We start from the raw sequence: 21584 nt of genomic DNA, 5'->3' as shown, positions 1-21584 counted from the left end.
TGGGCTTGAAATCGATAATGGACATCTGATCTCCCGCCAGGGTTAGCCTGACCCAGGGCAGCCAGCTGCCACGAGTCGAGTCTAAAGATCAGCAGGTCTCAAAGGGGCCGGCCGGCCGGCCAAATTTCTCCCAGAATCATAGACTCAGGAGGTATCTAGTCCAACCCTCTGCTCAAAGCAGGACCAGGACCAACTAAACCATCCCAGCCAGGGCTTTGTCAAGCCGGGCCTTAAACACCTCTAAGGAAGGAGATTCCCCCACCTCCCTAGGGAACCCACTCCAGTGCTTCACCACCCTCCTAGGGAAAAAGTTTTTCCTAATATCCAACCTAAACCTCCCGCACTGCAACTTGAGTCGTGGACAACCCTGGGTCAAATCGCTTCCTGCGGCCTGCCCAGCCCGGCCTTGTCCTGGCTAATGGAGCTCGGCATTCGCAGGGTTTTGTTACCAGCCAGGAAAGTGCAGGCTAGTCATTACTGCGGGGCAGTCGGAGCCAGGACTCCTGGGTTCTGTGCCCGGCTCCGGGCTGGGAGTGAGCGCAGCAGGAAAACAGGGGCTTTGGGAGCCAGGACTCCTGGGTTCTGTGCCCGGCTCCGGGCTGGGAGTGAGCGCAGCAGGAAAGCAGGGGCTGTGGGAGCCAGGACTCCTGGGTTCTGTGCCCGGCTCCGGGCTGGGAGTGAGCGCAGCAGGAAAGCAGGGGCTTTGGGAGCCAGGACTCCTGGGTTCTGTGCCCGGCTCCGGGCTGGGAGTGAGCGCAGCAGGAAAGCAGGGGCTGTGGGAGCCAGGACTCCTGAGTTCTGTGCCCGGCTCCGGGCTGGGAGTGAGCGCAGCAGGAAAGCAGGGGCTTTGGGAGCCAGGACTCCTGGGTTCTGTGCCGGCTCCGGGCTGGGAGTGAGCGCAGCAGGAAAGCAGGGGCTGTGGGAGCCAGGCCTCCTGGGTTCTGGTCCTAACTTGGGCCCGTTTGTCAAGTGCTTTGAGATCCACAGGTGCCCAGCGCTAGGTGCACAAGGGCAGGGCTTGAAAGCAGCCGCCTGCCAGGTCCCCCCACCTGTGTGCAGGTGAACTCTGGCTCCAGGCAAGTGGTGGAAGGTCCCATCCCCTCGGTTCAGTGCCTGGGCCCGGTGCAGTGCACGGGCTATGGGTGTCCCTGCTCCCGCCCTTCCCGCTCCCCCTCCTTCCCCTTCCACCCTTCTCTCCCTCCTGCTCCCACCTCCCCATCCACCCCCTCCCTGTTCCCCTTCCCCCTCCGCCTCCTTCTCCTCTCTGCTCCCCCTCTCTCTCCTCCTCCTTCTCTTCTCTGCTCCCCTTCCCTCTTCCACTCCCACCTCCCTGCTCCCCCTCCCCCCTTCTCTCTCCCACCTCCCCATCCACCCCCTCCTTGTTCCCCTTCCCCCTCCCCTCCTTCTCTCTGCTCCCCCTCCCTCTCCCCCTCCTTCTCTTCTCTGCTCCCCTTCCCTCTTCCACTCCCACCTCCCTGCTCCCCCTCCCCCCTTCTCTCTCCCACCTGCTCCCACCTCCCCATCCACCCCCTCCTTGTTCCCCCTTCCCCCTCCCCTCCTTCTCCTCTCTGCTCCCCCTCCTCTTCCGCTCCCACCTCCCCCATCTCCCTCCCACTCCCACCTCCCCATCCACCCCCTCCCTGTTCCCCCTTCCCCCTCCTTCTCCTCTCTGCTCCCCTCCCTCTCCCACTCCCACCTCCCTGCTCCCCCACCTCCCCCCTTCTCTCTCCCTCCTGCTCCCACCTCTCCCCTCCTTCCCCTCCCTGCTCCCCCTCCCTCTCCCGCTCCCTCCTTCTCTTCTCTGCTCCCCTTCCCTCTTCCGCTCCCACCTCCCTGCTCCCCCTCCCCTCCCCCACCTCCCCCCTTCTCTCTCCCACCTGCTCCCACCTCCCCCTCCCCCCTTCTCTCTCCCACCTGCTCCCACCTCCCTCCTTGTTCCCCCTTCCCCCTCCCCTCCTTCTCCTCTCTGCTCCCTCTCCCTCCTGCTCCCATCTCCCCCCTCCTTCCTCTCCCTGCTCCCCTCTCTCCCCCTCCCACCTCCACCCTTCTCTCTCACTCCCTCTCCTGCTCCTCCCCCGCATGTCCGCTCCCCCTCCCCTTCTTCTCTAGGCCCCGCCCCCTCCTGCCCTCTTTTTCCCATTTAGGCCCCGCCCCCTTTCCCAGGACCCTCCTTCCCCGTGACGTAATTTCTGGGAAGTCGGTCGGCTCGCTCCTGCTTCGGGCTCGGCTTTTCCGCCTGGCGCCGCCCCTCCCGCCGCAGCTGCCGGGAGGGGCGTGTCCCGCCCCGCCTCTCCACCAACCAGCGCCGGGCAGGGGCGGGGCCTCCTCCGCACACGGAAGAGCGGCTCCCTGCGCGGCGGGAGGGCCGCGCGGCGCCCGGCACGGCAACCTTAAGGGACCTGCGAGCTGGTCCGCGCAGCTGGGAGGTAGCGGCCCGGCTCGGTGAGGGGGCGGGGCTGGCTCTGGGGGGTTCCTGGGGGGCACTGGGCAGAGGATGGGTATCGGGGGGGCCTGGCTATGGGGGGGCACTGGGGGGTTTGGGGGCAGGGAGCAGAGGGCAGGGGAGGGGTATCTGGGGGGCCCCGCTATGGGGGGTATCTGGGGGGCCCCGCTATGGGGGGTTTCTGGGGGGCACTGGGGAGTTTGGGGGCAGAGGATGGGTTTCTGGGGGGCCCGGCTATGAGGAGCTTGGGGGATTTCTGGGGGGCACTGGGGAGTTTGGGGGTGGGGCGGGGGAGGGGAGGAGTTTCTGGAGGGCCTGGCTATGGGGGATTTCTGGGGGGCACTGGGGAGTTTGGGGGCAGGACAAAGGGGGGCAGAGGGCAGGGGAGGGGTATCTGGGGGGCCTGGCTATGGGGGGGCACTGGGGGGGGTTGGGTGCAGAGGATGGGTATCTGGGGGGCCCAGCACTGGGGGTTTCTGGAGGGGCACTGGGGGGTTTGGGGGCAGGACAGGGGGAGCAGAGGGCAGGGTAGGGGTATCTGGGGGGCTGGTCTCAGTGCCAGCTGATGAGTCTTTCAGCACCAGGGTGTGTGTGTGGGGGGCTGGCTGTCATGGTGCCCTCCCACATGGGGCAGGAGCCTCCTGGCCAATGTTACCCCCCACGCGCCCTTCCCGAACCGCTATGTTCTGAGCCCCTGTGGGGAAGGGGGCGGGACGGGGCTGCCTTGGCATGACCGGGGCGAGGTGGCGCAGCTCTGGACAGCGTCTGGCACCGGCTGCAGAGCAGGTGTCCCCTGTGGGGTGGAGCTAAGAAAAGTTCCCCCTCCGGGTCAGGGAACTGACTCGAGTTCAGTTTCCTTCTCCCCCGGGTTTCTGGTGATGTAGGCGACGCTGCCCGGCTCTGCCTGTGCATGGTGAGATCCCAGCCACGGTGGGCAGCTGGGTGCCCCCCGCAGGGCCCCTCCCGACCAGCCCCCGGCTTCCCTTTGGGGAGCTCGCTGGGGAATCCCAAACGCCGACGAGCAAACCCCACTTCGGGGTAGCTGGGATGGCCTGCCTGAAAGCTGGCTCTGAACTCCTTGCCTGAGCCCCTGGGCGGGGGCAGAAATCCGCCTGGCGCTGCCCTCGGCTGCACCGAATCCCTCCTCTGCCCACCCGGAAGGGTTTAACCCCACGGGAGCTGACCGGGGGGGGTCCGAGGAGGAGAGGACGGGGCTCGTACTCGGCCCCGGCGGGCCTGGGGTGACAGAGGCTTGGAGGCCAGAAGGTCCCATGGGGTCGTGTCTAGCCAGGCCCAGGCCTGTCCCTTCCCTGGCGGGTCGGCGAAGGGGAACAAGGCGCCTCAGAACACGATTTGGGCCCTGCTCGGCGGGGGGGTGTTGGGAAATGGCTGGAAGTGCTGACGGTGCCAAGCTGCTGGGAGCCAGGCCAATGGAGGGAGGCTGGCGTGGAAGTTAGGGACGGAACTAGAGGGCATTTGGTGGGTCCCTGTCAACCCTGGCTGTTTCCTGCAGCCCCTCTTAGCCCAGCCCTGGGCTCCCCCCAGCTCTGCCAGTGTCCCTCACTCCCGACCCGCAGCCCCCTGCTAGCCCAGCCCTGGGGTCCCCACCCCCAGCTCTGCCGGTGCCCCTCACTCCCGACCCGCAGCCCCTGCTAGCCCAGCCCTGGGGTCCCCACCCCCAGCTCTGCCGGTGCCCCTCACTCCCGACCCGCAGCCCCTGCTAGCCCAGCCCTGGGGTCCCAAGGAGTTGTGCTGTTCATGCCCTTAAAGAGACAAAACATTTTCCAGCTCCAGGGCCCCAAAGCGAGCGGCTTCAGGGCCAGTTGGGGGTGCTTTGCTGTAACTGGAGCACTCATGTTCCCGGCGCCCAGCGTTTGGCCCGGGCCCTCGGGGGCGTAGGGCCTGTCGGGTGCCGGGGCCGCGGCTGGGGGCATGTGGTTTGTTTTGGTACCGTCTGCGCCTGAGTTTCCTCTCCTAGTTTCACATCCACATGCTGCTGTTTGGGCGAGTTCTCGAACACCCACGGGAATGAAGCCAGGCTGGGGTCGGGGGCGGCAGCTCCTGCTGGCAGCAGTGGGGCGTTCCGGCCTCCAGGCCCCCACGGGCAAAGCTAGGGAGACTGTAATGACTTGGGAGGGGCAAGGGGTGCCCTCTGCCAACTGTGCCAAATCACTCTGCTGCTTTGAATCCACCTGGGGGGTTCCTTTTATCCTGGGCTGGGATCCAGGGCTGGGCTAGCAGGGGCTGCGGGTCGGGAGTGAGGGTCACCGGCAGAGCTGGGGGGGGGGGGGGGGGCAGGGCTGGGCTAGCAGGGGCTGTGGGTCGGGAGTGAGGGTCACCGGCAGAGCTGGGGGGGGGGGGGCAGGGCTGGGACAGCAGGGGCTGTGGGTTGGGAGTGAGGGTCACCGGCAGAGCTGGGGGGGGGGGGCAGGGCTGGGACAGCAGGGGCTGTGGGTCGGGAGTGAGGGGCACCGGAAGAGCTGGGGGGCAGGGCTGGGACAGCAGGGGCTGTGGGTTGGGCGTGAGGGGCACTGGCAGAGCTGGCAGTGGGGTAGCCGGGCAGGGGGTTGCGGGTCGGGCGTGAGGGGCACTGGCAGAGCTGGGGGCGGGAGCTCAGGCTGGATTCTTGCCCCAAAGGAAAGCAGGGGCTGTTTTGAGCTGGGAGTGCTGGGGGGGGGGCGTGTCTCCAGCATCCCCTTTCCATACAGAGCAGAGCCTGGCCCAGCAGCACCCTGGGGGTCAGGGCTGGGAGGGGGCTGGCTTAGAGCCACCGGGCCAGCGTCTGATCCTGCCAAGGCAGCAGCGGCTGTTTCCCGTGGTGGGTGCAGAGCCGGGAACGGCGCAGGCCCCAGGCGTGGGCACTCCCTGTGAGTCAGGGACACGGGGCCTTTTCCTTCTAGGGGCGCCGGCCCCAGGGCGGGCACTGGCTGGCAGGGGGGATGGGACACGGGGCCTTTCCCCTCCAGGGGGTGCCAGCTCCAATCTGGCCCCAGGGCAGGGACTGGCTGGTGGGAGGGAGGGGGCGGGAATGCCAACTGTTGTACTTAAAGTACTGCCCAGGATCTTTTCAGGGGGAATAAGACAAAACGCCACATTTATTAGTAATACATGTATTCATTAACACTGTGTTATATTACACTTACACTCTCACACACACACACACACACACAAACACACTCCGTCTTGTTGTTACCAATTAGTTGCTCCCCTTAACTTCACTGGCCAGGTGAGTTAGATGGGGGAGGGGGCGGAGCCGGGCTTCTGCCGATCCGGATCGATGCTCCCATGTTGACAAGACGAGACCCGGGGTCCTCTGCAAGACACCTCACTTTTATAGCAGCTTTCCTCTTATGCAAATCTAGACCAGATTCAAACTCTGTGTCTGTGTCCATTGGTCCTTTGTGCTGCTTTCTTTTGAGTCAAGTATCAGGGGGTAGCCGTGTTAGTCTGTATCTACAAAAACAACAAGGAGTCTGGTGGCACCTTAAAGACTAACAGATTTATTTGGGCATAAGCTTTCGTGAGTAAAAACCTCACTTTTTTGCATCCGAAGAAGTGAGGTTTTTACTCACGAAAGCTTATGCCCAAATAAATCTGTTAGTCTTTAAGGTGCCACCAGACTCCTTGTTGTTTCTTTTGAGTGTTTTCCCAATGTTGCAAAGAGGGTGTTTCCAAAAGAAGGTGCTTGCTTCTAACCCCCCCCCCCCCCAGGCCCTCGGTATGTCTGCTTGTCTTTAATGAGCCCACTTGACACGTTTTATTGTCCTTGGGTCTGGCTCCCAGCCCCTCTCCAACAGTTGAGGCTGTCTGGAGGTGCTGCCTTCCATGCCTTGCTCATCCACACCTCATTCATTCAACAGGGCAATTGATTAAGAGTGGGGGGGGGGAGGAGAGCTCTTGTTCTACTGCTAGCAAACAGAAATTTTTCTTCTATCTTATTCTATCCTTAGGGGCTATAATATTCTACCAAGGGCAATGCAAAGTTTCTAAATGAGGTTTTGATACAAAGTCCCATGAAAACAGAGGTCACACGTGGGTAGACCCACCACAAGGTTATATGAAGAGGCACAATGTAAAGTCATATGAAAATTATCAGAGATTGATCTACACAACCACCAAAATAAGGTGTCACTAATGCAGCTGCATCCACCAGCCAGGAGCAGCGGCCCCAGATGTGAGCAGGGATGCGGTGCGGGGTGTAGGGGGTTGCATCACTTCTGGGCCTCTCTGTGGTTCTAAGAACAGCCAGGATGGGGGCGGGGCTGGGCCCTGACCCCTGGGGAGCCCCCCCCCCCCCCCGCCAGCCAGTCCCCACCTTGGGGCTGGATCGGAGGGGATGGGCCCCGTGTCCCAGCCCCGGTCTCTGTGGCCTGGTGTCCTCGTCTTGCTGGTGTCCTGGGCTGGGTGTGAAGGGGGGTTCCCCACTCATCAGCTGCCCTGGTTTGCCTTCCCAGACGCCGGGGACGGCCCCACCATGGCCCAGTGGCAGGAGGTCCAGCAGCTGGAGAACACCTACCTGGAGCAGGTGCACCAGCTGTACTCGGAGGACCACCTGCCCATGGATGTGCGGCAGTACCTGGCCCCCTGGCTCGAAGACCAGAACTGGTAACTGCCGGGCTGGGGAGGGAAGGGTTAACCGAGGGGTGGGGTGAGGGGGGAGTCAACACTTGGGACCCGCAATCCACAGGGGTTGTCTCAGCTCTAACGTGGGGGGAGTGTGTCTGATTTGGGGGGTCGGGGGAGGGGAAAGATGCCCCCTGACGCGAGGGAAGGGATAGCAGGAGAAGGTGGGTGGGTCCCCAGGGATTAGCTCAGCTGGGGGCTCCCCCAGAGCATGCAGCCAAAGACCCCCGGGTGCCTCTCCTGGCGCGGCCCCATGGATCCCCCGTTGGAGTTGTGGGGAACAGGCAGGAAGGGGCACTGCAGTGCGCCCCTTTGTCTCTGCCCCAGGAGCCGGGCGGCCGAGCCTCCCGCGGCCGAGCCGCACTCTGCCCAGGCCCACATGCTCTTCCACACCCTGCTGGCCCTGCTGGACGACCAGTACAGCCGCTTCGGGGCCAGCGAGGACGACTTCGTGCTCAAGCACAACCTGCGCAAGTCCAAGCTCAACTTGCAGGTAGGGAGCGGGGCGCTGCGGGGGGGGGGGTGTGGGAGAGGCTGCTGGGGGCGGCGGGAGGCTGCTGGGGGGGGGGGAGGCTGGCCATGGCCCTGCTGACCCACCCCCCCATGCTCTCGTCCAGGCCAATTACCAGGAGTGCCCGGAGCAGCTGGCCAACGTCATCGCCAACCTGCTGCGGGAGGAGAAGGCCATTCTGAGCAGGGGGCTCGCGGCCCAGCAGGTAAGCAGGGCCGGGGGGGGCTGATCCGGGGGCTCCTGGTATTTCTCCCCCCAACCCCCCGGCTTCCCGCAGCACAGCGCCCCCCTACCACCGCATATGGGGAGAGCCCATCTCCTGGGTATCCGTTTCCTCGCCCGGGGCCCTTCCTCCCCCGGCCTGCGGCTGGCTCTGTCTGGGGGGGTGGGGCAGGGATCCCAGCATGGGGCGCGGCGCCGGTGGGGCTAAAAGGGGCCTGTCCCTTGTGCGCCCCCTGCAGGCCGCAGCGCAGCCGCCGTCCAGTGCCCCCATGGAGACGGACCGGCAGCAGAAGATCGAGCGGCGCCTGGCGGAGATCAGGACAGCGGTGCAGGTGGGTACGGCCCGGCTATCTCGTATGCTCCCCCTCCCCGCCCGGAGCTGGCTTTGAACCTGCGACCAGGTGGCTCCAGGCCCCAGGTGCCAGCCGGGCTGTGCCAGTGCCCGTGCCCCAGGCGCTCCCTGCCCCTGAACCGGTTCCCTTGGCCCCCCCAGGAGCTGGATCGCGAAGTGCGGGACCTGGAGGAGCTGCAGGACACCTTCGATTTCCGCTATAAGATGCACCGTATGGTTGGTGAGGAGCCCGGGCGGGCAGAGCGTGGCAGGGCCCGGCTGGCTGGCGAGGGGTGGGGGGTCCCCCCTGCCTGCTCTACCCCAGTGTGCTGGAGCGGCCGGGCTGGGGACGCTGGAGAGCCCGGTGGGTGCAGGCCTTTGCCTTCCCTTTGAACAGGGGCAGAGCCAGGCCAGGAGCGGGTGGGGGGCGACTCGGAGAGGAGAGCTCCTCCCCAGAGCCAGCGCCGCCCTCCGTGCCCCAGTGCGGCGCTAGGGGGCTGAGGCCTCCTGTTCTATGGGCTGGGGGCGCTCTCCACTTGCAGTCAGCACTGCCCCCTGTCCCCCCCCGTTCCAGAGAGGAGCTAGCGGGTGAAGGGCTCAGTGGGGGATGCAGCGCTGCAGAGGGTAGGGCGGGGGGCACTGCAGGGGGTGGGGCGAGGGCTCAATGGGGGGCGCTGTGCTGCAGGGGGCCGGGGGTGGGGGGCACAGCAGGGGGTGGGTTCTGACCCATGGCTGCCGTTCCTGTGTCCCCCCCCCCCCCTCACTGCGCCCTATTGCCGTCTCCCCAGCGAATGGCGCCTCCCCCAGCCCCGAGCTGGCCCGCCAGACGGAGCAGCTACAGGCCATGCTGAACAACCTGGACCGGAGCCGCAAGGTGAGGCTCCGCATGGGGCCAGCCCCCTGCCTGGGGGGCTCCGTGGGTCCTTGGGGCAGCTGGATCAAGGCGGCAGTCACCCCCCCCCCACATACACCTTCTCTGGGGGCTGGTTTTCCTGGGTCCCTTCCCCACTGGGTCTTGTCCGGACGTGCCTCAGTTTCCCAGGAGCTGCCTCCCAGCTGGGCCGGGCTCAGTGTCGTGCTGGGAGCTGTGCATGGCCGGTCACCCCAGGGGGGCTGGTGTCTTCCCCATGGGGTTCTCAGGAGCCAGTAGGGCAAGGCCCTCCCCCCCCGTGGGTCGCCCGGGGTCACAACGGACACAGTGTCTCTGGCAGGACGTGCTGGCCCGGGCGCAGGAGCTGCTGGGCCGCTGCGAGACGCTGCGGGATTTCCTGCTGGAGGAGCTGGCCGAGTGGAAGGACCGGCAGCGGAGGGCCTGCATCGGGGCAGCCTGCGACACCAGCCTGAGCCGCCTGGAGACCTGGTAGGGGGTGATTGGGGGGCGGGGGGGGGCAGGGAGGATGCTGCCTCCCCCTCCCCTCGGGAGTCTGGGACCCTTTCACCAGCTGGGGGAGGGGGTCAGGCGCCGGCCAGACCCCAAAGCCGAGCGCAAACCCCAGACTGGCTCTGCAATTCGAGGTCCCCAACCCAGGGACAAGGGTGACGCCCCCAGCGTCCCAGCCCGCCCCTGGGGCTCTGCGGCCTGTCTCCCTCCCTCGGCACCGACGGTCCCTTATCGCCCCAATGTTCAGGTGACTCCGCGTCCCAAAGGACCAGGCACGTCCCCCGAGATCCGGGCCCGGCGCCGTCCGACAGGAGCCCGCGGTTTATTACCTAGGGAAGAGAAACGAGCGAGTGGTTGCCTGGGGGGGAAGCGGGTCCCACGGGCAGACGCTCACAGCCGCTCTCTGGGGACGTCCCCGGGCTGGCCCGGGCTGGGGGTCTCTGGGCCGCCTTGTGTGTATCCCGCTGGGTGCCGCGGCTCCCCGGCCCGGAGGGGTCCCCCCACCCCGGGCTGACCCGGCTCCTCTCCGCCCGCAGGTTCACGGGGGCGGCCGAGGTGCTGTTCCAGCTCTGGCGTCTCCTGCGGGCCCTGGGCGACCAGCATGTCAAGCTCACCTACCAGCACGACCCGCTGACCACGCAGCGACCCCTGCTGGAGAGCCGGCTGCAGGAGCAGCTCGCCTGCCTCTTGAGGAGGTGCTGGGGGCAGTGCCTGGGAGGTGGGGGGGTGGTACATGGCGGCTGGGGGGCTGCCCCATAGGAGCATTGGTGTGCCTGGGGGGCTGGTGCATAGGGGAGCAGGGGCTGCCCCTAGGAGCGAGGCAGGAGGTGGGAGGATACGTGCGGGGGCGGGGGGGCTGCCCCGAGGAGCATGGGGCTGCGTGGGGGGCTGGTGTGGGAGGGGTGGGGGGCCGCCCCACAGATGCATGCGGGAGGGGCTCCTTGGTGCAGAGACCTGGCCGGCTCAGGCCACAGAGTTGGTGGTTGCTGGGCTATTTGGTATTGGGGGAGGGGGGTTGGGGGCACCCCAGGGTGCTAACGCCTCCCCCCCCCCCCCCCCAGTGCCTTCGTGGTGGAAATCCAGCCCATTATGCCGTTCCCCAACCGGAGGCCCCTGGTGCTGAAAACTGGCAGCAAATTCTCCGTCCGCGCCAGGTGAGCCCCCCTCCCCCCCCCGCCCAGCCTCCCCGACCATCCTGTGCGGGGGGGGGGGGGGCTGGCGCTTACTCCACAACACCCCCCCCCCCCCCCCCCCCGGGCAGATCCCTGCTTCTGGCCCTGGCAGGATGGGCCCCGTTGGGAGCGGGTGGGCCTGGGGGCAGAGTGCCCCCCCCCCCCCCCCCCCGCCATGCAGGCCATGTGCCCTGCCAGGCCAGTGACCAGGATGATGGGCTCCTCTCCACGCAGGCTCCTGGTCAAGCTGCAGGATCGAAGCCATCGGCTGGAGGTGAAAATCGTCCTCGACCAGTGAGTCATCTCCCCCCCCCCCCCCCCCCCCCGTGAGGGCCTTAACCCCCTTCCCCCCTCCCCGAGGCCTGGAGGCCACAAGGCAGGGAGCCTGACGGGTGGGGGGCAGGGGGCTCTGCCTGGGGGATGGGAACCCAGCACTGAGGGCACAAGGAAACCCTGGTTGGGGAGGGGAGCCCTGCGGGGGGAGCTGGGGGGCAGGGTCCCCGGTGAAAGCAGTTGGTTTACTGATGGTGTCCTGTCTTTCCCCCTGCAGGCATCCCCCCGACGTGAAAGGGTGAGCGCCAGGCCGGAGAGACCTTCGGAGGGGACGGGCCGGACTGGGACCTGGGGCCTTTCCCCTCTAGGGGGCGCTGGCTCCCATCTGGCCCCAGGGCAGGGACTGGGGGGCTCGGGGCCTTTCCCCTCTAGGGGGCACCAGCCCTGACATGGGCAGGGGGCGGGGGTCCAGTTTGTTCCCAGCCCCGGCTCTGCTCCAGCCGAGGTGCCTGGGGCTGAGCGCTGCCCTCTGGCCGGCAGCGCCCCCCATGCGCTTGGCCTAGGGCCTCTGGGTATTTACTGGGCGCCCATCACCGGGGTCTCTGGCCCCGCCCAGCCCATGGCCTTGCTCCTGTATGACGGCCGGGACTCGAACCCGGGTCTCTGCCCCAGCGCGGCCCGGCCGGCCTCACGGCCCCGCCCCTCTCGCGTCTCCCCGCAGGTTCCGGAAATTCAACATCCTGACGTCCACCAGCAAGACACTGGTCCAGGATGATCCGCAGATGGAGGGGCTGGTCTGCGACTTCCGGCACATAGTACGGGCCAGGCGCGGGGGGGACGGGACGCTTGGGGAGGGGCTGGGGAGCCCGGATGCCTGGGTTCTCAATGGACGGGGGAGCAGAGGGTGAGTGGGGTGCGGAGCCCGGACGCCTGGGTTCTCAGCTTGGGGAGGGGGAGTGGGGAGCCCTGCCCCAGGCAGGTGGTTTGGCCCCGTGGCCCCCCTGCTGCGGGCTGGGCGGGGCGGGCAGGGGCCAAACGCTGACCTCCACCCTCTCTCCTTTGAAGTCGCTGAAGGACCAGAGGGCCGGGGCCTCGGGCAAAGGCAGCAAAGGTGCCAGCGAGGTGGGTTTCCTGCGTGTGCCCTGCTGGCTGGGGGGGGGGGGGGGTTGCCGCCTACAGCCAGGCCTGGGGGGTCTAGCCCCAGGGCAGAGCTGGGCAGGGGGAGGAGAGCTGACAGTGGGTTCAATGAGGACAGTCCCCCCCCCATGCTGCCCCCTGGGCTTCTACCCCAGATGGGACCCACTGCCGCCCCTGGATGTGCCCAGCCCCCCTTCAGCCCCCTCCCCCCCGCTGGGTCACGACCTCCCTTACAAACCCGGACCCAGTGCGGTCGTCCCTCTGCGGGGACCCCCTGGGAGGCGCTGAAGCCCCCTGTGGCCGGAGGGGTCGCCCCTGGCTGACCCCCCCCCCCCTGTTTCTGTTCCAGGGCCTGCTGGCCGTCACGGAGGAGCTGCACCTCATCACATTCACACTGGATTATAAGTACCAGGAGCTGGTGCTGGAGCTGCAGGTGGGTGAGGAGGGGCTGGGGGGGAGGGTGTCTCGTTTGCTTCCCCCCTCCCCCGCTGATGGCTCTCCCCTCCCCCCCGCAGACGTCCACCCTGCCCGTGGTGATCATCTCCAGCAACAACCAGCTCTCCAGCGCCTGGGCCTCCGTGCTCTGGTTCAACATGCTCAGCCCAGACCCCAAGGTGAGGGGCTCCCCCCAGCAGGCTGGCCAGGGGCTGGTGTTCGGCACAGCGTGGGGGGGCGGGGGGGGGGTCAGGACACCACAGTTTGGGGGTGGGGCATCTCTTCCTCTTGTGCGGTTCGGCCCAGGGTGGGCTGCGTTCCCCACCACCGCCGCGGCTATGCCCAGGGGTGAGGGCCCCTTGCAGCCACGTCCCTGTGGCCCCATACGCCCCCCCACACACACCGCTCCAGCAGCAGGGCCTGGTGGGGCCCCGATCCGGTTCCGGGGTGTCCCAGCTCCCCCCGTAACCCCCCTCTCTCCCTGCAGAACCAGCTGTTCTTCTCCGCGCCGCCGGCCGCCTCCTGGGCCCAGCTGGCCGAGGTGCTGAACTGGCAGTTCTCAGCCGCCACCGAGCGCGGGCTGGACAAGGAGCAGCTGCACATGCTGGCGGAAAAGCTCTTTGGTAACGTGGGGGGGTCAGCACCTGGCTATCACCCCTACGGGCTGCAAGGCAGAGACTCCCCTGGGGGGGAAGGCCCAGGTCTGTCCCGGCCGTAGCCCATCACCGGGGTCTCTGGGCAGCGCTGAGGGGAGGGTGAGTCTAAAGGGAAGACCCCTAAGTCCACGGGGCTCAGAGCAGCTGGGCTGGACCCCCTGGCCTCTGCGCTGCCCCCTCCCATATGTGTGGGGCGGGCAGCGAGGGTGGGAGGAGTGGCACAGGGCGTGCCGGGACACCTGGGTTCTCCTCCCAAGTCTGACCTTGGGGGAGTCACTTCTCCTTGTACCCCACTTTCCCCTCTGCAGCGTCGGGGGGGGAGGGGGCGATTGTGACGGGATCCCCGGGGTGCAGCGCTGTGCCCCCGTTAACTCACTAATCTGGGCTGTCTCTCGCAATGCCTTACTGGTGACAAGCAGCAAACCCCTCTGGGTGCTGGGATCCCTCAGCACAACCACGCGTGGAGCCCCACACCCAGCTCCATTGTGTGAACGCTCCCAGAGCCACTTGTGAATCTCACAGAGAAAGGAACCAGCCAGATCCCCCCAGCTCCCAGCCCTGTACCCCAGGAATATACCGTCCTGCTCCGCTCAAGACGAGCTGTGCGAATTTATTAATTGATTCCCCACTCCGTCAATGGAAAGTGGACGTACACCAGCCTTTGCCATCCTGAGTAAACCCCCTTACCAGACGCTTCAGGCAAACGCGCTGGCAAAGATAAACACGTTTATCGACTACAAAAGAGATTTTAAGTGATAGGGAAAAAGTCCGAGTTAGTTACCAAGAGAAAATAAGACCTAAGCCCGCAGTCTAAACTCTCAACCCTATGAGACGGGGCAGCATCGACGAAGCCGTTTTCCTCACCCCACGGGATATTGCCGTTCATAGTACACAGGTTCCACCCCTGAAACCGGGGCAGTCTCCTCTGCTGGCGTCTTCAGTCTTCTGAGCGTCCTTGTTGCTGGCCGCACGGGGGGGCAGGAGAAAGGCCCAGCGTGGGGCCCCCGAGTTCTGTTTTATCCCCTCAGTCCCGGTGCTCGGCGAGTGCAGGTCTGGGGGGTGTTGTTGAGTCCACAAGGTGACACGCTACCCTGGTGTGTAATTTCTCTGCTGGACGACGTCCGTTCAACCCCCCCCCCCCGGCATCGGTTCTCCCCCTTGTCGTCGTCTCTGGAGAGCTGGTCTCTGGGCGCTTCCCAGCCCCACAACCCTACAACGCACTTCTGATGATTTCCTCTGCCCTGATGATAAACACACACGTCGCTAGAACAGAGGCTTTCAGCAGCTGGTAACCCTGCCCCGACACCTGCCACTGTCCCCGCAGAATGTGGGGGTTACAGGGCGCTCCCCCAGTCACAGCGATGGGCCCTGCCGGGGGGGGGGTCAGTGCTGAGTCTGGGGAGGGGGATGAGGACCCCAGAGAAGCTGCGTTAATTCACCCTGCAATTTTCTCTTTCCTGCCCCCATCTTAAAGGGCCGGAAGCCACCCCCGCCAGCACTCTGACCTGGGCCAAGTTCGCCAAGGTAGGTGGCTGCTGAGTGTGACTGTCCCCTTCCCCCTCCCCCCGTAACTCCCCCTCAGCCTCTCGCCTCCTCTTTGCTGCAGGACAACCCGCCCGTCTTCTCCTTCTGGACCTGGCTGGACGGGATCCTGGGCTTGATCCGAGACCACCTGGCCCAGCTCTGGAAGGACGGGTAGGGGCTGGCCGGGAGGGCGGGGGGGGGGAAACTGATCTGAGCAGTGCATGGGGTGCCTGCTCCCCCGTGTGGTCAGACCCAGAACTGCAGCTGCTCCCCCCACTGGCTTTCCCCAGACCCTGAACCGGGCCCAGCTCAGCCCATTATGGGGGTTTGTGTGTAGGGGTGGAGGAGGATTTAGGGGAGCTAAAGGGGCCAGGGGCCGTGCAGCCCCGGAGGAGTGAGGATCCCGGGTGCTGAGCGTGGTGGGGATGGGGCGCTGGGGGGCTCCTCCGGGGGGCCCAGCCGGCCGCTGACCCAGGCTCCGCTCCGCTCCCCTCCAGGCACATCATGGGCTTCGTGAGCCGCAGGCGGGAACGGCAGCTGCTGAAGAGGAAGCAGATGGGCACCTTCCTGCTGCGCTTCAGCGAGAGCAGCCGCGAGGGCGGCATTACCTGCAGCTGGGTGGAGCCCGGGGAGAAAGGTGGGTCTGCCCCAGGGCGCGGCCCCCCCCTGCTCCCCAGGCTCTTCTGTCGCCAGGCGCTTGCGCTGGGGAAGAGAACCCAGGAGTCCGGGCTCACTGGGTGCCATTTATCGTGGGGCGGGGCCAGTGTTACCTAATGGTTGGAATGGGACATTGTGAACCCGGACTCCTGGGTTCTCCTCCCAGCGCTGGGAGATCCTGGTGCAGCCTGTCCCATCTCTGGGGCTCTGCCTGGCAGTGACCCCCCGACTCCCCCTCCCAGGTCAGCCCAAGGTCCGTTCCGTGGAGCCCTACACCAAGACGGAGCTGACGTCGCTGCCGCTGCCTGACATCATCCACGACTACCAGCTGGTGGCCGCCGAGAACATCCCCGAGAACCCCCTCAAGTTCCTGTACCCCGGCACGCCCCGGGACGAGGCCTTCGGGAAGTACTACACCGAGAGGAGGGAAGGTACCGCCGCTCGCCTCCCACCGCAGCCCCTGCTAGCCCAGCCCTGGGCTCCCCCCTTCCCCGGCTCTGCCAGGGCCCCTCAGTCCTGACCCACAGCCCCCTTCCAACCCAGCCCTGGGCTCCCCACCTCCAGCTCTGCCAGTGCCCCTCACTCCCGACCCACAGCCCCCTGCTAGCCCAGCCCTGGGCTCCCTCCGCACAGCCCTGCCGGTGCCCCTCACTCCCGACCCGCAGCCCCTGCTAGCCCAGCCCTGGGCTCCCCCCAGCCCTGCCGGTGCCCCTCACTCCCGACCCACAGCCCCTCCTAGCCCAGCCCTGGGCTCCCCACCTCCAGCTCTGCCAGTGCCCCTCACTCCCGACCCACAGCCCCCTGCTAGCCCAGCCCTGGGCTCCCTCCGCACAGCCCTGCCAGTGCCCCTCACTCCTGACCCGCAGCCCCTGCTAGCCCAGCCCTGGGCTCCCCCCAGCCCTGCCGGTGCCCCTCACTGCTGACCCGCAGCCCTGGGCTCCCCCCGCCCCACAGCTGTGCCGGTGCCCCTCACTCCTCCCAGCCCTGGTACAACACTCCGTTACTCTATGTGCGGCCGAGGTGAGAATTGCTGCCCGGCTGGTTTGGTGGCGGGGGGGGAGGGTCTCACGGGGGGGGGGAGGGGTTCTCGCCTTGGCTCCCCTCTCTCTGACCCCTCTGTTCTTCCCCTTCCCCCCAGTGGACCTGCTGGAGCAGAGGAAGTACCTGAACCGGCGCCTGATCAGAGTGTCCTCCAGGTGAGGGAGCCGGACGCCGGGGTCCCTGCGGGCTGCCCCAGCCCTTCAGAGGAAATACCTGATTTCTCCCCCACCCCATCCAAGGGCCCAGCCCCTCTCCCTGGCCGGCCTGCCCCCGGGGGACTCCCAGCGACACCCCCTCCCCTCCCATCCCTAGTCGGGGCTACGCAGCCCTTCAAATCCCCTCCCCGCTCCAGCTGGGCTTGGGGCCTGGGTGGGGTTCCCCGTTCCTGAGAGCACCCCCTCCCCCGCTGCACACCCGCTAAGCCAGGCCCCTCTCTTCCTAGGCAGCCCCATGAGCCATGGCTCCCGGAGGACATGGGGGCGGTGCCCCCTGCAGCTGAGGGGCTGGCGGCCAATCACCTGGAGGCACTGGGGCTGGGGGCCTATGGACTGGAGCAGATACTGGAGCCGGGACCCAATGGGCTGGAGCCGGCGCTGGAGCAGGCGCTGGAGCCGGGACCCAATGGGCTGGAGCCGGGGGCCAATGGGCTGGAGGCGCTGGAGCCGGGGGCCAGTACTCAAGAGGTGCTGGAAGCGCTGGAGCAAGAACTGGACCAGATGAGGTTTGATCCGGCTGGTGAGTCTCCAATTCCTGCCCTGGGGGACGGGGACAGGGCCTAGGGGGGGAGGGTGCTTGGCACCAAGAGGGTGCGGGGAGTAAAGAGGCCAACCCCCTCATCCCAGCTCTGCCAGTGCCCCTCACTCCCGACCTGCAGCCCCCACTGTCCCAGCCCCGGTTGTGTTCCTTTTCCCCAGGCCCTGCGCCCCCCCCCCCCCCCGGCTCCCCTGAGCCCGGTTCCCCTTCTCTTGCAGGCTCCAACGTGCTCCGAGGTGGGGACCCCTACCTGCTCCCGCCGGACGACATGCCCCCGCCGGGGCTGCCTGTCAACACCTTGTTCCTGGGGGCCAACGACCTCACCCCGCTCCAGGTCGACTCCAAGGACTTCCAGTGACAGCGTCTCCCCTCGCTGGGGGGCTTGGAGGCCAGGGCCTTTTCCCCACCCCCGTTTATTGGGGGGTGCCCTGGCTCTGCCCTTCCCCTGCCTTCCGGCTAGGCCTCGGGGCCTCCCATTGGCCTAGGGGGGCTATGGTTCTCGGGCCTTTCTGGCTAGGGGGCTTCTGGCCTTAGTGCTGGGGGTGCAGGTGGTTCCCCCCAGGGGTGAGACGAACTCTTTCTCTTGTAAATAAACCTGCCCTGCCCCAGCTCGCTGTGGTGCTGATGGGGGGGGGGCATCCCCCAAACTGTCTATCCCCCTTGTCAAGTATCAGAGGGGTAGCCCTGTTAGTCTGGGTCTGTAACAAGTCCTGTGGCACCTTATAGACTAACAGACGTATTGGAGCATGAGCTTTCGTGGGTGAATACCCTTGGGGGGGGGCCCTGTGTGGGCTGCACCCTCCTGCTGCCAGGGGCTGTTGTGCTCTAGATGGCCACCAGAGGGCACCACACCCTCTCCTACTATTCCTGCCCCCCCCCCCAAGGTTGCAGAGCTGGGGGGTGTCCCCCCCCCCCCTCTGGAGGGGAGCCCCTGGCCCTTCACCGAAGCAGAATTCTGCTCCCCCCCCAGGCCAGGAGCAGGGCCCTGGCTGGCTGCCGGGGCCTGAGGCCCCCAGGCTGGGCTGGTTCCAGGGTGGGGGGAGGGGCCTGGATGTGGGGAGGAGCAGGGAGGGCTGAGCCTGGGGGGAGGGGTGTGTGCCTGTGTTACCAGGCAGCCCCCCCCCGCCCCCCCGGGGGGTGCACCAGGGGCTGGGACTGGCTTGAGGCTTCCCAGGGTGTCAAAGCTAGGAGCAGACCCCAGGTGTCTTGCCCCTCAGTCCATCCATGTCCCCCCTGCCCCTCAACCACACTGCCTCCTCCTGAAGTGGGGGGGGGGGGAGGGGGGGCTGAGCAGGGAGGACGATGCCCCTGCTGCCTGCCTTGGAGAAACCCCTGCCCCCGGCACTGTCCTTGGAGAGGCCCTGACCCATCTGCAGGGAGGCTGGGGTGGGGGGCTGGGTGTTGGTCTCTGAGATGATCCTGTCCTGAGCTTGGTGGCCCAAGGGTGCAACCCCCAGCTCCCCCACCCCACCCGGTGCCAGTCACGTGGCTGGGAATTTTTCATAATATTTTGTATGATGACTGTGTGTGCCTCAGTTTCCCCAGGTGCTGCATGGTAAACCTCCCCCCGTCCCCACACCTAGTTTACTCCATGCAGCGACCCAGGTGTGACTGGCAATGCCAGGCTGCCTGGGGCCTGGGCCCCTTGCCCCGGAGAGGCCCAGAAGACAACGGCCTGGGCATTTGGATCCTAGCAACTATTGCCCCTGGTCGGCCGACCCTCTGCAGGAAGCCGGCCAGGTGCGACCAGCTGGAGAACAACGCGCCAAGGAGGAGGAAGACCAGGGGCTGAGGTTTGCCCGGGAACAGAAGACAGGACGGAGGGGGGCCGAGGACCCTTGTTAAGTGCGGGCTGCTGGAAGCCGCGGACCCTTCGGCGTTGGGCTCTGGACTGACCCCCAAGGACTTTCCAATTCTTTGTGCTGCCCCAAGGTCTTCCTAGACGTGTAATAAACCCCCCAAACAGCACGAGGCGTAGGCCGGTCTGTACAAATCAAACCTCTTTAATAGGCCCTGGCGGCTGGGGCGCCGATAAATATCATAAATAGCCACCCGGCGGGGGCATAAATAGACAGCGGCTGCTCATAAATAACCCCCTGGCCGGGCAATAAATACACGGGGGGGGGGGCGGCGTTTTACGCCAAACAGAGTCCAGAAGTGGGCGGAGCTCAGGGTTGGCTTCACCGGGCGTCCGCGGCTGGGGTGGAATCGACTCCGGCGCTCCTGGGTAAATGCTCCCCCCGGCCTAGCGGGTGGCCGCGCTGTGGGCGAAGACCCGTGCCATCACGGCTGAGAAGGAGCGGAGCTGGTGGAGGATCCGGCGCCGGAGCAGGGGCCGTTCCCAGGGCTGGCTCTGCTGCGGCGGGGTCCCTGACCCCTCGGCCAAGCTGCCATCCTGCTGGGCGAAAGGACAGTGGGGTTACGCTGGGCGCTGTGGCCCCCGACCCAGGAGCTGGAACCAGCCCTAACCCCCCCCTCCCCCCCCCAGCCTGGCATAGGCCTTGGAAGATGGCACAGGGGGCTTGGTGGCACCAAGGCCTGGAGGGACCCCCCTAGAGTGGCGCTGACTGGAGCTGCCAGAGGCCCCTTGCTGCTGCTGGGGGGGTTATTCACCCTGCCCCCCCTTGCCCCGTGTGGGCCCCAGCCCCCGCCCCCCCCCAGGGCCAGTGGATCCCATGTCGCGGGGCCCCTCTCACCTGGACGAGGCTGGTCAGCTGGGCCAGGGCGCCCTGTAGTGTGGCCATGGGGCTGGTGTCGGGGCCCCCCAGCTCGGCGAAGACGTCGGAGCCCAGCAGCGCCTGGTAATGCTGCAGGGCCTTGCGGATCCGGCGCAGGCAGCTCTGGGGGTGGGAAGGGGTATGAGGCGGTGTCGGGGGGGGGGGTGTCTCTGGCTCCCACTCCTTTGGGAGCCCCCATCCCTGCTGCTCCCCACCCCCAACTAGGGGCTTGTTCCCGAGTCCAGGGGCATCGTGGCTGGGGGAGACCCCGGCCCGGCTATGGGGGGGGATCAGCCCTCGCCCTGCCCCGCCATCCCCCTCATTCACTGAGCATGTTATTGGAGGGGGGGGGGCTGAATGATTATTTTCTACATCTCTCTCCCTCCCTGCCCCCCCGCTTCCTATCTGCCCTTCCCCCCCATCCCTTCAGCTCGCCCATCTGCCCTTACCCCCCCATCCCTTCAGCTAGCCCATCTCCCTCCAGCTCGCCCATCTGCCCTACCCCCACATCCCTTCAGCTCGCCCGTCTCCCTCTGCCCCCAGCTCGCCCATCCATCCCCCCCACCCTGGGGCCCTTCCGGCTGGTACCTGGTCAGAGCCCAGCTTGGCGGGGTCGCAGTTGTCGCTGCACCGGATCTGGGGGGTCAGGTCCTCGCTGGGCTTCTCCTCCACCAGGTTCATCTGGTTGGGGACAGCAGAGCTCGGGGTCAGCCTGGGGCTGGGGCCAGCCACTCCCCCCACAGCTCCCCTCCATCCATTGCCACAGCCACTCCCCCCACAGCCCCCCTCCATCCATCGCCGCAGCCAGGCCCCCCCCAGCCCCCCTCCATCCATCGCAGCCCCCCCAGCTTCCCCCCTCCATCCATCGCCGCAGCCAGGCCCCCCCCAGCCCCCCTCCATCCATCGCAGCCCCCCCAGCTTCCCCCCTCCATCCATCGCCGCAGCCAGGCCCCCCACAGCCCCCCTCCATCCATCGCAGCCCCCCCAGCTTCCCCCCTCCATCCATTGCTGCAGCTGGGCCCCCCACAGCCCCCCACTTCCATCCATCGCCGCAGCCAGGCCCCCCACAGCTCCCCTCCATCCATTGCCACAGCCACTCCCCCCACAGCCCCCCTCCATCCATCGCCGCAGCCAGGCCCCCCCCAGCCCCCCTCCATCCATCGCAGCCCCCCCAGCTTCCCCCCTCCATCCATCGCCGCAGCCAGGCCCCCCACAGCCCCCCACTTCCATCCATCGCCGCAGCCAGGCCCCCCCCAGCCCCCCTCCATCCATCGCAGCCCCCCCAGCTTCCCTCCTCCATCCATTGCTGCAGCCAGGCCCCCCCGAACCCTCCCTCCATTCATCACCCCAGCTGGCCCCTGATCTCCATCCATCTCTCCAGCTGCTCCCCACCTCCGTCCATCACCCTAGACGTCCCCATGGCTCCCATCCCCAGCCATTCCTTCCCCCCCCCATTCATTCCCATTCAGCTGATGCACACTCCTCTGTGTACCTGGCCCAAGGCTCGGGGGGTCACCCCCTAGATGGATGCAATACCAGCCCCTCCCCCTGCCCTCCAAGTGGTCCCAGGCTGGCGCCTCCCAGCCCAGGAAAGGCCCAGCTCAGAACCGGGATAGTCCCATGCGCTGGGTTTTTTTAGACACCTTGTGAATTTCTGGAACCGCTTCCTGGAGCGGTCATGTTCCCCTAGCCTGTCCACACGCCCCAC

General features: G+C 66.7%; 2 protein-coding genes across 9 annotated transcripts; one reads left to right on the top strand and one right to left on the bottom strand.

Moving 5' to 3' along the window:
• The first annotated feature begins 2268 nt into the window (after window positions 1-2268).
• STAT2 (signal transducer and activator of transcription 2) lies at window positions 2269-17767 on the top strand. Of its 8 annotated transcripts, none has more exons than XM_065576644.1 (25): window positions 2269-2426; window positions 6898-7048; window positions 7394-7559; window positions 7684-7782; window positions 8039-8131; window positions 8293-8371; window positions 8919-9004; window positions 9330-9490; window positions 10048-10206; window positions 10573-10665; window positions 10918-10977; window positions 11234-11254; window positions 11678-11771; window positions 12022-12078; window positions 12443-12526; window positions 12609-12707; window positions 13016-13151; window positions 14659-14708; window positions 14791-14879; window positions 15206-15345; window positions 15608-15796; window positions 16504-16561; window positions 16849-17006; window positions 17040-17141; window positions 17378-17658. In XM_065576644.1, exons 2-25 carry the CDS (start codon window positions 6918-6920, stop codon window positions 17515-17517), a joined length of 2544 nt encoding a protein of 847 aa, XP_065432716.1. In that variant the 5' UTR covers window positions 2269-2426; window positions 6898-6917; the 3' UTR covers window positions 17518-17658. The 8 variants fall into 8 exon arrangements, with proteins under 8 accessions (XP_065432716.1, XP_065432715.1, XP_065432714.1 ...); XM_065576645.1 differs by lacking the exon at window positions 2269-2426 and adding exons at window positions 3228-3356; window positions 6394-6617 and having other exon boundaries at window positions 16849-17141; window positions 17378-17767; XM_065576643.1 differs by having other exon boundaries at window positions 9342-9490; window positions 16849-17141; window positions 17378-17767.
• Window positions 17768-19277: 1510 nt separating this feature from the next.
• IL23A (interleukin 23 subunit alpha) lies at window positions 19278-20575 on the bottom strand. Its single transcript, XM_008175275.2, has 3 exons — window positions 20465-20575; window positions 19856-19999; window positions 19278-19554 (listed from the first exon to the last, which is right to left on the bottom strand). The coding sequence occupies exons 1-3, from the start codon at window positions 20555-20557 to the stop codon at window positions 19405-19407; spliced, it is 387 nt and encodes a 128-aa protein (XP_008173497.1). The 5' UTR covers window positions 20558-20575; the 3' UTR covers window positions 19278-19404.
• Window positions 20576-21584: the final 1009 nt, after the last annotated feature.

Source organism: Chrysemys picta, chromosome 22 (assembly GCF_011386835.1).
Source record: "Chrysemys picta bellii isolate R12L10 chromosome 22, ASM1138683v2, whole genome shotgun sequence".
Taxonomy (NCBI): Eukaryota; Metazoa; Chordata; order Testudines; family Emydidae; genus Chrysemys; species Chrysemys picta.
The sequence above is the reverse complement of the archived record's forward strand: the minus strand, read 5'-3'. Positions and strand labels throughout refer to the sequence as shown.